The following is a 13673-nucleotide window of genomic DNA, read 5'->3' on the forward strand; positions in this document are numbered from 1 at the left end:
TTTTTCTTTGAGACGGAGTCTCGCTCTGTCGCCCAGGCTGGAGTGCAGTGGCGCGATCTCGGCTCACTGCAAGCTCTGCCTCCCAGGTTCACGCCATTCTCCTGCCTCAGCCTCCTGAGTAGCTGGGACTACAGACACCCGCCACCACGCCCGGCTAATTTTTTGTATTTTTTAGTAGAGACGGGGTTTCACCGTGGTCTCGATCTCCTGACTTTGTCATCCGCCCGCCTCGGCCTCCCAAAGTGCTGGGATTACAGGCGTGAGCCACCATGCCTGGCCAAGGACCTTATAACTAGATTTTTCAGCAGGACCTAAGACCTAAGAGATAACTCTAAAACATAAAATCTGAGAGGTAACTCTAAAACACAAGACCTAAGAGATAGCTCTGAAACATCCAGGAAAATAAATTCCTCTTACTACAGGAACTTTTATGTGAGAAGTGTTGGGAGAAACTCCACCTTGTCCAAGTCCTGCAGGTTCAGGCATCCAGCAGATAGCCTTTGGCTTGGCATAAGAAAGGGAGAGTGGAAACCTTGAGCCTCTCAGGGCCTGGTCATCTGCAAGGACAGGAGACATCACTCAGGCCAAAATGTGAAGCAGTTTTCATGTCCCCAGACGAGAGACCATCCACAGGAGGAGACCCAGAGTTCCTCCTCCCTGCCTGGGCCACCTCCCATCTGGTCAGCCCAGGACCTGGGTGGAAGGAAAGTTTTATGTCTTGAGTGCTGGGGCAAGATTCCGTCATGCTAACGTAACGAGTCTCGTGCTTGAGTAAGAAGGGCGAAGGCTGGCCAGGTGCAGTGGCTCATGCCTGTAATCCTAGCACTTCGGGAGGCCAAGGTAGGCAGATCACCTGAGATTAGGAGTTCAAAACCAGCCTAGCCAACATGGTGAACCCCTGTCTCTACTAAAAATACAAAAATTAGCCGGATGTGGTGGTAGGTGCCTGTAATCCCAGCTACTCGGGAGGCTGAGGCAGGAGAATCTCTTGAACTTGGGAAGCGGCGGTTTCAGTGAGCCGAGATTGTGACACTGCACTCCAGCCTGGGCGACAGAGCAAGACTAGTTTCAGAAAAAAAGAAAAGAAAAAAAAAAGAAAAAAAGGTGAAGGCTGTGTAATTGATTTTCTAGCAGTCTTGTGGGTCAGAAGCCTCTGTAGTTCCCTGTCTTCTTTATCAAGTAGTGTTACTTATCCATGATGCAACTGACTGTACTTAAACACTGATATCTCAGTCCTTATCTGAAGATAGTTTTTGCTGTGTTTTCCTGCTAGTTTTGTTAGTCCTGCTAATGAAAAAACCCTGTTATCTGAAGATATGAGAAAAGAACTTCAGCGCCAGCAATGGGAGGAAGAAGAAAGAGAGGCCCTGAAGAGGCCCATGGGGCCCATACATTATGAAGACATTCGGGAAAATGGTATGACTATTTTCTTGCAGCTTTGCAAATCTTTTTTCTAATCTTAAACTAATGGCAAACATTAAGGGAAGTATTCATAAAACAATAGCTTTTACATGGAAATTAAAGATCCTGCTTTGGAAATTGAAAATATCTCCTTTGTTCACTTCATAGCCTTAAAATACTCACATTGGGAATATCTTCCTGACAGAGGGTCTGGTAATCCAAGGGATTGTTTCCCAAGAGAAGTGGAGACAGCCCATGGCTGAAAGCAAACGAACGCTTGTTATGCTTCCCTTGGCCAACAGGACGAAAACTTGGTCTAACTTTTGTGTTTCTTTGGTGTTTTGTTTTTTCACTTAGCTGTTTTCTTTTTCTTTTTAAAACTTGTGCCGAATATCACTGTGTTTCTTTTTGCTTTGGTAGGAAATGTGGCTTGAGTGTAGTTGAATGATCAGGACAGTCTGATCTTTTGGGTAATTTGCACTTCTTTCAGAGGCCCGGCAACTCGGCGTTGGGTATTTTGCCTTTGCCCGAGACAAAGAGTTGAGAAACAAGCAGATGAAAACCTTAGAGATGCTGCGTGAACAGGTACAGATAAATCCCAAGCGGCTGTGAGGAAGGATGCGAGCGCTTGGTTTCTTGCTGGACCACACTGCAGAAAAATCTAGTAAATTAATTAGAAATTAAAATTGATATTTGGAATTGCATAAAGGTAGTTGCCATACTATTTTTGTGTTTCAAATTTTATAACTGCTCACAAGTAACCTGTGCAACTTTGATGTTTTAAATCTGGTGCCAAATGTGGTACTTTGGAGCGGCTTGGATGGGAAAATAGTAAGTTACTTAAGGGATTAAGGTGTAGGACGGAATGGGTTGGTTTTCTTGAGTGTTAAGGCTTGCAAGGTGCTCTTTGAACACTTACGAAACTTTGTAAGACATCGGAGGGTTCGTGTAAGAGTACTTCATAGGGCTTCATTGTAAGGATTTCAAGGATAGCTTCTTAGAGGTGGCCTGAAGATCAATTAGCTAGTCTATTTTTAGAAGAAAATTTCATCTTTTTGAACAGGAATATTGCAAATTTGGCTTCAAGCAAATAATTTTCTGATTTTCTATTCAGACAACAGATCAGAGAACAAAACGAGAAAACATAAAGGAAAAGCGAAAGGCTATCTTAGAGGCAAGACTTGCCAAACTTCGACAAAAAAAGATGAAAAAATCAAAAGAAGGTGGAACAGAGGAAGAAAACAGAGGTATATCATGTCTATGTTGCTGAACTTCAAAAGGGAAAATTTTGTTCCATTGACGTCTTGCTAATAGGGCTGGCAACGTGAAAATTAGCCATTTAGTTTTATATCTAAGCAAACAGTATACCTTTGAGGTACTGGCAGGAGCAATTTTTATAACCAAAGTGATGCAGAATGACATTCAATATTTTTAGGCTATAGATGAGGCTATGAAGCAACAATACATTGTGTTGCGTCTTAGAATGGCATAGTCTTGTAACTGAGACTTAGTAAAGAGATATTTTAAGATAAAGTTTAGTTTTGCATATATATGTTTTAGACTTACATTTTTTGCTATTGGTTATTTTATATATATATTTAAAGAAACTTAGATTCATAAAGTTAGGTAGTAAAAGAATTTAGAAATACGAATATCGACAGCTTGCCAAAGCTTACCAAAGAACCGTGCTGCAGAAGTTGGTGATTTGGAACTTGGAGCACGGTTCCCCTTGGAAACACTATTAAATGCTGTGTCAGACTAGCTTATTGTATAAGTTGTGGTAGTATAAGCTAAATTGCCATCAATCTAGAGACTCCTACATAGAATGGCTCAAACAAAATAGAGATCCATTTCTTTTTTTTTTTTTTTTTTTTTTTGAGACAGAGTCTTGCTCTGTCGCCCAGGCTGGAGTGCAGTGGCCGCATCTCAGCTCACTGCAAGCTCCGCCTCCCAGGTTTACGCCATTCTCCTGCCTCAGCCTCCCGACTAGCTGGGACTACAGGCGCCCGCCACCTCGCCCAGCTAGTTTTTTGTATTTTTTAGTAGAGACGGGGTTTCACCGTGTTAGCCAGGATGGTCTCGATCTCCTGACCTCGTGATCTGCCCTTCTCGGCCTCCCAAAGTGCTGGGATTACAGGCTTGAGCCGCCGTGCCTGGCCCGAGATCCATTTCTCTACTTAACAACTTGGAGGTGGGTGGGTGAGTGGGTATCCAGGGTAAGTGAGCAGCTTTGCCCCAGGTGGTCATCTAGTCCCAGGCTTCCTCCAGTCCTGCTATTTCTGCCATTTCCTAGAGTATTTTTTTCTTCTGCACAAAGCTTGCTCCCCTGCTCCCCTGTTCATGATCCAGCCTAGGGGTAGGCAAGGAGACAAGGGAGGGAGCCAGCTTCCTTTTTAGAGATATGAGTGGGAACTTATATACGACCTATGCATTTACATCCCGCTGGCCAGAGCTCAGTCCTGTGGGCCACACCTCACTGTAGGAGAAGCTGGGAAATGACCTCTCCAGCAAGCTGGCCACATGCTCAGCTGAAACCTGGGAGCATTCTATTACCCAAAGGAAAAGGGGGAGTGTGGGTATGAGGGGTCGTACAGCCCTCCAGCTCTCACAAAGCTTATGTGAAGCCATGGGCCGTTTCCTAATGTCTGAACAAAACCAGAAACATTTGGGAATTTGAAAACCATCTGTTTAGTTTCAGATAAATGCTGTCTCTATAACATGTTAAGCTGTGCAGATTGTTTCACTAATTTTGCTCCATCTCCTGAACATCTGTCATGTCCGGAAAATGTGAAGTGCCACCACAGTGTTTTTTTAAAATCCATGTTTCTTTTACATTTAAAAAATGTGACCAAAATTGAACAGCCTACACCAGACCCCAACTCTTCATCCCCTTGGCTCTGCTCGCTTCGCCTCAGATTGTGATGTTAGTTGAGTGATTTGGGGGTTTCTGGTCCTGCAATTGCCAGTTTGGAGAAGCAGAGTGGCATAGTGAGGGGCAGAGACTAAAATCCATCCAGCCCAGCCCAGGACCCCAGCCCGTATCACTTTCTACCTGTGTACCATTTCGGAGCTTAATTTTCCCCCTCTATAAAATGGGGATAACATGGAAATATTGAATTTATTAGGACTGTTATAAGAATTAAATAACCTGTTGTATACAAAAGACTTAATCCACTGCCTGGGACGTGATAGGTACTTCATAAATATTGATGGTTACTTTTACTTTCAGGATTAGCATGTTCTATATTTTTAAAAATAGCTTTAGGCTTTGTTATGACAGTGTCTTATTCCCTTACAAAAAATAGATGGAGATGTTATTGGGCCTTTGCCACTGGAGCCAGAGCCTGTGCCAGCTCCACGTCCTGCTGCCCAGAGTAGCAAGGTAGAAGTCATTGTCCAGGAGAGGAAGGACACCAAGCCCGGAGTGCCACACATCCGGGAGTGGGACCGCGGAAAAGGTAAGGGAGGTGGGCTCTGAGGTGTAAGAATTCTCTAGTGAATGGAAAATGGTTTTTTTTCCAGAAGCACTTGGGGTAAGTTTTAACTTCGTGCTGCCTCGTGTGGTTTTACAGCTTTGGAATGCCATTTCTCAGGATCTGCCTTTAAAGTATTATGAAGGTTTGGTGTTCTCATGTGCTCTGTTTTTTGCAGCCTCTTTTATGTTCAGTTGAAAATGGTTTGCATGCCAGTGTAGTAACCTGGATTCACACATGGTTCCACTGGGGAATTTTCCTGGACATTTTTTCGGTAAATTCTCTAGAGTGTCCACAGCAGCCTCTCTTTGGAAGACTATGGTTTATGCCTCTTTGAAAAAAATCGTTTCAGTAGAATATAGTCCATGCTGTCTGAGCTGATAAGATCCAAAGCTAAAGTAAGAGAAATGCAAGAGCCACTGTTAGAAATAGAGGTGAAATACCAAACAAGGTTGGGCAGGTCCCGTTTGTGTCTTCCAAAACTCAATAAAGGACAAAATTTGTATTTTGGTATGAAATACCTACAGTGTCGTGTCAAGCAGATGATTTGTCTGTATTTCTCTTTTTCTGTATTTCCCATCTAGAGGTAGTCACTCCCTTTTCTTAGCCTGGGCTTTTATACTGGTTGTAGGTATTATTTATACCTTGTAACATAGTTTTACTGTTGCCATTCTTATTCTTTGGATAGTTTGTGGTGGCTTTTAAGAAATATATGCAACGCTTAGATAACAGTAACAATAAATTCAACTGATTTGTTAATCTGTTCTAATAATTTTCTTTCTCATTTTTACTAGAATTTTCCTTTGGATACTGGTCGAAGAGGCAGTCAGATCTCCGGGCTGAGAGAGATCCTGAGTTTGCCCCACCGTCAGATTACTTTGTGGGTCAGAAGAGAACTGGTTTTTCCAGCAGCCAGGCATGGAGCAGGCCTGGGCCAGCACAGAGTGACCCAGGGCAGTGCTCTGACCAGAGCCACGGACCTAGCCCTGCACATATGTCACCCACTCCTGCCCCCGACAACCCACCACAAGCCCCCACAGTTACTTTCAAAACTCTGGATGACATGATTTCCTATTACAAACAAGTGACTTGATCTTTCAAAGCACCCTGACTTGGGTTTGTACTTTGATAGTGCCTTTCTCTCCCAGAGAGAAAGAAATGACTTTAGGAACTGAATTTGTACCTTTGTCCTCTCCTTTTCCTAGGAGGCATACACTTGAGGTTGGATTGGTCAGTAAGGAGGAAAGTCGTGGAAACTTTGGCCACTTGGCTGTTCATTTCATTCTAAGAGGGATATGGACATACCTACCTGGATTTACACGTGAACTGCAATAGAATAGAAGTATTTATTCTGTAAAATTTGACACTGAGATGTGCTTAAAACCCTATCTGTTTCATACCTACTCCCATGACTTACTCATATTTAAGGGTTCTTTTCCATTCCTTTTGCAAATACTAGCATGCAGGTGTCTTTATTCCAAGGGTTCAGCTTCCAGATCAGCTGATGGAACATAGGTCAGGAGGAATTTCTCCCTGTCAAGCAGTGGCAGACTGCATGGGAGGCAAAATGCTCTGTTCTCCAAGAGGACCCAGAAGTAATCACATAGGAAATGATAAGGAAGACCAGGAGGAGCTCTTCATAGTCCAGAAAGGTAGAAGTGGGAGTTGTTTACTTACTTTTACTGTCATACCATCCTATTACCTACACTCCTGTGTGCAGTGGGCATTCAGTAAATGTGTGTTGAATGACGGACGTACGTGGAGGCTGCTGGACCTGGTCAGAGACTGATACGCCTTAGCAGCAATGGTTACAGCTTTTCAGCACATCCTACCTCCCTGTCGCCCCCATGCTCAGCTTCCTCACGTTCAGGAACCTGACTTGGATCAGACTTGGGGCTGCACAGTGGAGCAGGTGGGTCCCCATGTCATTAGTAACAAGGAGAGGGTTGGGGGTGGGCAGGGCTCCAGAAATTCAGCGAGGTGCCTGGGCACCCACCCCATCCTCTGCCTGCCACACCTCAGAGGGTTCCTACAGCTGCAGACAAGCAGTTGAGAGTTGATGACCAGGCCCATAGGGCTCCCATAGCTGGTTCCCAGGCCTGTGAGTGCTGTGAGAATGTGGTAGCACAAGTCCTTGATGTTCCTTGAGTGGGAAGGAGACGAGTGAGTGAAGGAGCCTGTCCCCTGGGGGTCCTCTGCAATGGCATTGTCTCTGTTCCCACAGTGCTGCAGTGTGGAAGGGAGTGCCCCATCCTCATTACAGATAACACTGGAGTGTGGAGGGGTCGATGACTCGTGCAGGGTCATATGGTACCTAAGAAGCAGATCTCAGACTTAAACACAATTGATGTCTGACTCCCAGACAGTCTTTTCAGTGCCCTCTGCTCTTAGTTTTGTTGCCCTAGTATCAAGCAATCTTAGACAAACATCCTGAATTCTTACAAACTTACCTCTAAACACCGAGGGTAAAGGTGCCAGTCCTGTTAATGGTCAGCCTAATCATTCTGTCAGCCTAATCGGGTAATTGCTTTTTTTAATAAATACACATAAAAACCAGCTAACCCAGCTGCCTTTTTTGCAGAAATTGACAAGCTAATCTTAAAATTCACATGGAAATGCAAGGAACCCAGAATAGCCAAAACAATCTAGAGAAAAAACAGAGAGGACTCACACTTCCTGATTTCAAGACTAACCACAAAGCTACAGTAATCTACACAGTGTGGTAGTGGCATAAGAATAGACACATAGATCAGTGGAATAGAGGCGAAAGTCCAGAAATAAAACATATATCCATGGTCAACTGATTTTTGACAGTGGTGCCAGGACCATCCAGTGGGGAAAGAACAGTCTTTTCAACAAATGGTTCTGGGATAACTGAATATTCCATGCGAAAGAATGGGTTTGGACTTCTGCCTCATGCCACATACAAAAAATCAACTCACGATGAATTGAAGACCTAAATGTAAGAGCTAAAACTACAAAACCAACTGAAACAGCTTGTAGGATAAAGAGGGAGGAGAAAAAAAGAAAAATTGGAATACTAAAAAGAAAAATAGAATTACTAGACATGCTAGAATCACAGGAAAAATAGAAAAAAGAAAGGGTAGAAAGAAAATAATGAATAGACAAAAGATGGAAAGAGGATGTATGTGTAACGCAGAGCAGAAGGACCCGAGGCTGACTGGAGTGGAAAGGAGAAGGGAGATAGGGGCAAGGCAGGCAGCAGGAAGAGTTGTAGGTATGGGAGCCAGCATCACAAAGGGTCCAGCCCAGGTGACCACATCCATGCCTGTGGCATTCGGGTGGATGACGAAGCAGTTGTGCTCGTTGGCTCATGGTAACTGTTGTCTAATAACTGTGAGTCACATTTTCTCTGGGATTTCAAAAACTAAATAAACCTATTTATAATCCTTTCTTAACAGTACAAATTTAGTTCAGTGTTTTGTGAGCCCTTTTCTGTTTCAGATCCAGTTCTTTGAGTATTGACACACCATCAGCCTTACTGTGTGACACGGGCCTGTCTTGTACCAGTGTATCCAGCAGATGGCATTAGAGTTCTTAGATGTCAGCTCCATGCTCTTAAAACAGCACCCTCCAACAGAAATAAAAAATAAACCTGTGGCACATGCCTGTAATCCCAGCTACTTGGAAGGCTGAGGCAGGAGAATCGCTTGAACCTGGGAGGCGGAGGTTGCAGTGAGCCGAGATCGTGCCATTGCACTCCAGCCTGGGCAACAAGAGCGAAACTCCGTCTCAAAATTTAAAAAAAAATAAGCCCAGAGTGTCATTTTCAATTTTCTAGCAACCATATTTAAAAAGTGAAATTATTTTTAACTCACCATATCCAAAATATTCCAACATGTACTCAATACATGCAAATTATTAGTGAGATCTGAAATTATTCTTTTTCACGCTAAGAATTCAGAACTCACTGTGTATCCAGTTATAGCATATCTCAATTTGGATGCTAACTTTTCATCAGGAATACTTGATCTGTATTTAGGTTTTATAAAATGTGCGGTTGAAAAACACAAATTCATATCCAAGTTGTTCCAAAGATACTTAAACATAGTAAAGTTTTTCAGTAACTGAATTGAATATCAAGTTTGAAAAAATAAAACCCAGTTCCTTAGTCATGCTAACCTCGTTTCAGATGCTCAAAGGGTCCGTGCATCTAGTGCTGCTGTCCTGGACACAGCGGCTCCAAGTGATCTGCTTTTACACGCTTCCTGGTCCGACTAGACATAATCCTCCCATTAGTACTAAAGTATTGGCCAATACATTTCTCCCAGGCAGACATTAAACATTCACAGTACTCTGTGGCCATGTTTAACTTGGGAGCAAGTAGTGGCAAAACCTCCTATAGAAAAACATGACCACACCTCATTCGTGCCTTTGTTGAGCTAAGCAAAATGCTTTAGATCAAAAATTGCCTGAAATTACTTACTTTCATTGTAATCTCTCCTCCAGGCCTTTGTGTGTTTTGATAGAGTTCGTTTGAATTGGCTCAATAAATCATTTTGTTTGCTGCAGAATTCCCAAAGGAGAACATTCAGATCCATATACATGAGATTCCTGCTGCGTTTAGCCATACATTTACCAGACTTGTGGGGCCGTTTATTCCCTGTGAAAGCTCAAGTGCAGCCCTCAGGGAGGTTTTCAGCTGACCTTGTGACATGCAGATGAGGTAGTTGAGTTTAGAATTTGGAACGGGGATGGGTACTGGTCTTCACAGTTAACACAACCTGGAGTTGCCCATGCCATACTGTGTCCTTTTAAGTCAGTAAATTGAGCTAAGTCGGTTATTTGGCAAGCAGTTCGTGTAAAAAACTACATGGCTAAGGTAAGTGATGATAATTGAAAGGAATTCATTGACCCACTGAAAAGATGAGAGTAGACGAAACTACCGTGGTCATCCTGCCTGCCCACCCCGTTAGCTGGCTGGGTCAGGTGTTTTGCCCCAGTGGACTGTGGACATTATCTTCATGTTTAAGGTGTGTGTACTGGGGGCAAGAGGCCAGGGATGGTGTGATTGGTGTAGGTCATTGTCTAGGAAAACTAGAAAATCCAAATGTTCAAAGGAAGTAAGGTGTTGTAGTGAAAACCTGTCATCTTGGCCTATTGATGTTTTGTTATGGTGTTTCTTAATAAATCCCAGGCTGCATCTATATAGTCACTCATACATAGTAAGTGAGCGTTTGTCCAGTGGTAGAAGTAGCCAGAAATATTGCATCTCTTCTGCCCTCAATTGAAACATCTTCTTTCTCCACTGTATTTCTTTTGTTTTTGTTTTTATTTTATTTTTATTTTTTTTTCTGAGATGGAGTCTCACTCTGCTGCCCAGGCTGGAGTGCACTGGCACAATCTCAACTCACTGCAACCTCCTCTCCCCAGGTTCAAGCAATTCTCCTGCCTCAGCCTCCCAAGTAGTTGGGATTACAGGCATGTATACCACCACATCCAGCTAACTTTTGTATTTTTAGTAGAAATGGGGTTTCACCCATGCTGGCCAGGCTGATCTCAAACTCCTGACCTCAGATGATCTGCCCGCCTCGTCCTCCCAAAGTGCTGGGATTACAGGTGTGAGCCACCATGCCCGGCCCTCCACTACATTTCTAATTGCCACATTCTCCCTAACTCAAAGCTCACATGCTTGGTAACAGTTTGGCCAGGTTTTAAGTATTTTCTCTGTTGTGTACTGCATTCCTTCCCCTCCACCTACCCCCGCCTTTTTTTTTTTTTTTGGTCATTATTCCCTGAGGTTGAACAGTGTCCACTTCCCCTCACCCCACCCCACACCACCCTCTCCACACACAGCCATAGTTGTTCACAGTTTTTGAAAACCAAAAAATACAAGAGTGGGCCCTGTTCCCAGTGCAGGTCTCCCAGGTTGCAAGTAGTCTGGTAACTGTGCCACTGTCTTTGCTGGGAACCCAGGTTTTATTGTTTTTCCAAAAAGAATTACCTTTTCCTTAAAAAGAAAAGGCTTTGTATCTCTGTGTTCAACTTATGATCTGTACAGGTTTTCATGGAATGTGTAATCAGTGTATACACACCATTTGGTTCTTCTTTCTTTAACATTTCTAAAACCGAGCTTCCTAGTTATTTTTAGTTGTTGCCTAATAGTTCATCAGCTTAACGTACATCATTATTTCACTATAGGGAATGAAGTGGCTATAAGCATCTTTTAGTACGATTTAACAAACATAGGTCTTTATACAGATACCTTCCCCGACACTCCTCCCCCAGTTTTCTAACTGTCCCCTGGGGTGTCACTTTCATTAGTGGGATCACTGGGTCAAAGAGATGGTCGATTTTATGTTTCTTGATGGGTCTTGTCAGGAGACCCATCACAGTAAGGGCCCTTTGATACCACAGTGAATCTCCTTGTGAATCCACTCCAGGATGGCCACCATGAGATTCCAGTGTCACATTAAACCTTGGCTTTGCATGAAGTTAAGCTCAACCTTATGTGCAGTGGCCTCGACCCTGCTCACCCTAAGATCCATTTCTCTCTAGCCGAGCCCTTCTTTCCTTCTCTCTGCGAAGAGAATTCAAGCATCTGTCCAGAATGCTGTTTTATATGCTTAACAGTACAGAGAACAGCATCTATTCATTTTCCTAGGCCCCCTTCCTTTGTTTTATGCATCTAATGAGGGCTGATTCTCAGACCTGTCCTAGCCTAAAGCCATGCCTGCTCACAAATTGCAGTCACGCGCTGACATCTGGACTCGCTGCCCTTATCAGAAGTATTTCTGATTAAAATCAGAGCCAGAAACTAGAGAAAATAGAGAACGCCACGACCAGATAACCTGAGGAGGCTTAGTTTGATTTTCTTAAGTATACAGCTGTGTGTGCTTTGACCGAAAAATGTGTTCTGGATCAGTGCCCATAAAGGGGTGGCGGTATGCCATCTCTCTGCTTTTAAATCTATGCCCATTTCCCTTCAGCTGCCTTCTGATTGAGTACCCTTGATTTTCCTGAAGCTCATTCAGAACTTCCCTTTTCCTCCTTGTCCTGCTTTTGCGCCACCATGTACCCCTGGCAGTTTGCTGGGTCTGTGCCTTTTTATACCCTTCCAGGTACTCCTAGGACTGGAAATCCGTTTTTTGGGGGCTTTTTTTTTTGTTTTTTTTGTTTTTTTGAGATGGGGTTTCGTTCCCGTTGCCCAGGCTGGAGTACAATGGCACGATCTCGACTCACTGCAACCTCTGCCTCCCGGGTTCAGGCAATTCTCCCGCCTCAGCCTCCTGAGTAGCTGAGATTACAGGTGCACACCAGCACACCCAGCTACTTTTTGTATTTTTACTGGAGACAGGGTTTCACGTCTGTTGGCCAGGCTGATCTTGAACTCCTGACCTTAGGTGATCTGCCCACCTTGGCCTCCCAAAGTGCTGAGATTACAGGAGTGAGCCCATGCCTGGCCTGAACATCCTTTTTGATCGTAGGCAGAAGTAAGTGTGCTGTGGGTGCAGCTCACGTCCTTGGCTAACACCTAGCAGCAGCTGTCCATCTCGCACTCACCCCACCGTACTTCCCTCCATGCTGCCAGCAGCGGAAGGAGCACTCTACAATGCAGATGCCTCCTTTGTTTGCCAACTTCAGTAGTTTCCCATCAGCTACAAGATCAAGCTCAGGCTCCTCTCACCTGGTCCTACCCTCCTCACCTCTACACTACGCTGTAGCAGCCTCCAGTTCCTTGCTGTTCCCCAAACTTGTCAGGGCTGTTTGGAGCCTTCAGCCCATACAAGAGCTGTGCCCATCACCTGGAATACAACCTTTGACCACTTCAAATAATGACCTTTTTTCTACTTAACATTTACTGATCACTCAACTCTGTGCTGTGTGTGTGCTGGCCCTTCACACACACCACCTCCCTAATCCTCACAGTCCTTGAAGGTGGGGACTAGTGTCACATGTGGCCATTGGGAACATCACACAGATCAAAGGCTGGGTTCAAGGTCACATCGCCTGAACACACATTCATGTGACGTGAGAACCTTAACTCTAGGCCTTCCAGTGACACTTCCTTCTCTGGGTTTCCATTCCGCCTTGCAGAGAGCACTCTGACTTACTGTAGCCTTCTGTGTGTGTGTCTCCCCTCTCTACTGTGAGCCCTCAAGAGGAGGGCCCGTGCCTTCCCCATCCCTGTTCCAGAAGCTGACTGGAAACAGCGGAGACATGCAGCATATTGTTGACTGAAGAAGGTGCTGCGTCCATGGTCATCCCTCATATCTTTTATAAATTTCTTATACATTTTATTTCTTTGTGGGAATTGCATCTTGAAGCTTTGTTTATAGCCATCTGCATGGGTCCCTTAGGCTATGTGGCTGACTTTAATACCACAGATATTTTTCCGTTTCTGGCATGTAGCAGCGCTGGACTGAGCGTGGTAGAGATTATAAAAGAGAAGACATGGCCCCTGCCCTCCAACTGCAGAGATGATACCATATGGGACACAATTAGCCATTAAAGACAATACATTTCAGTATTTGCATGGAGTATTTGATTATATAGCCGATGCAAATTCTTGGGAATGATATACAAGGCCCTGCAAGATCTGATTCTAGACCACTTTCCAAGTTTCATCTGCTACTCTCCCACAGATCCCCCCACACCCCAGCCATACCGAGGTACATGCAGTCTTTGGAGCCCACCATGCTTCCAATGTCACCATCTCTTGGTAGGTACTGTTCCTTCTTCCTAGAATGCCTGTCTTCTTCCTATCTGCCTGGCAACTTCTTACTCATCTTTTAGAACACCGTCTAGTGCCAATTCTTTCCTTTTTTTTTTTTTTTT

General features: G+C 44.1%; 2 protein-coding genes across 4 annotated transcripts in view; both read left to right on the plus strand.

Moving 5' to 3' along the window:
- The window catches only part of CCDC174 (coiled-coil domain containing 174), a 21391-nt gene extending 13956 nt beyond the window's left edge, over positions 1 to 7435 (plus strand). Inside the window, exons 7-11 of the mRNA XM_011983633.1 lie at positions 1274 to 1416; positions 1892 to 1986; positions 2516 to 2648; positions 4707 to 4859; positions 5669 to 7435. Of these exons, the coding sequence (XP_011839023.1) occupies positions 1274 to 1416; positions 1892 to 1986; positions 2516 to 2648; positions 4707 to 4859; positions 5669 to 5967 (823 nt within the window). The 3' untranslated portion in view covers positions 5968 to 7435. The remainder of the gene's footprint in view (positions 1 to 1273; positions 1417 to 1891; positions 1987 to 2515; positions 2649 to 4706; positions 4860 to 5668) is intronic.
- A 2128-nt stretch (positions 7436 to 9563) lies between these two features.
- Positions 9564 to 13673, plus strand: part of LOC105542198 (chromosome unknown open reading frame, human C3orf20) — a 94833-nt gene continuing 90723 nt past the window's right edge. For all 3 annotated transcript variants that reach the window (XM_011983635.1, XM_011983636.1, XM_011983637.1), the window contains exon 1: positions 9564 to 9717. The gene's annotated coding sequence lies outside the window, so the exon portion shown is untranslated. The remainder of the gene's footprint in view (positions 9718 to 13673) is intronic.

This window comes from Mandrillus leucophaeus, unplaced genomic scaffold (genome assembly GCF_000951045.1).
Source record: "Mandrillus leucophaeus isolate KB7577 unplaced genomic scaffold, Mleu.le_1.0 Scaffold252, whole genome shotgun sequence".
In the NCBI taxonomy this organism is placed as follows: Eukaryota; Metazoa; Chordata; class Mammalia; order Primates; family Cercopithecidae; genus Mandrillus; species Mandrillus leucophaeus.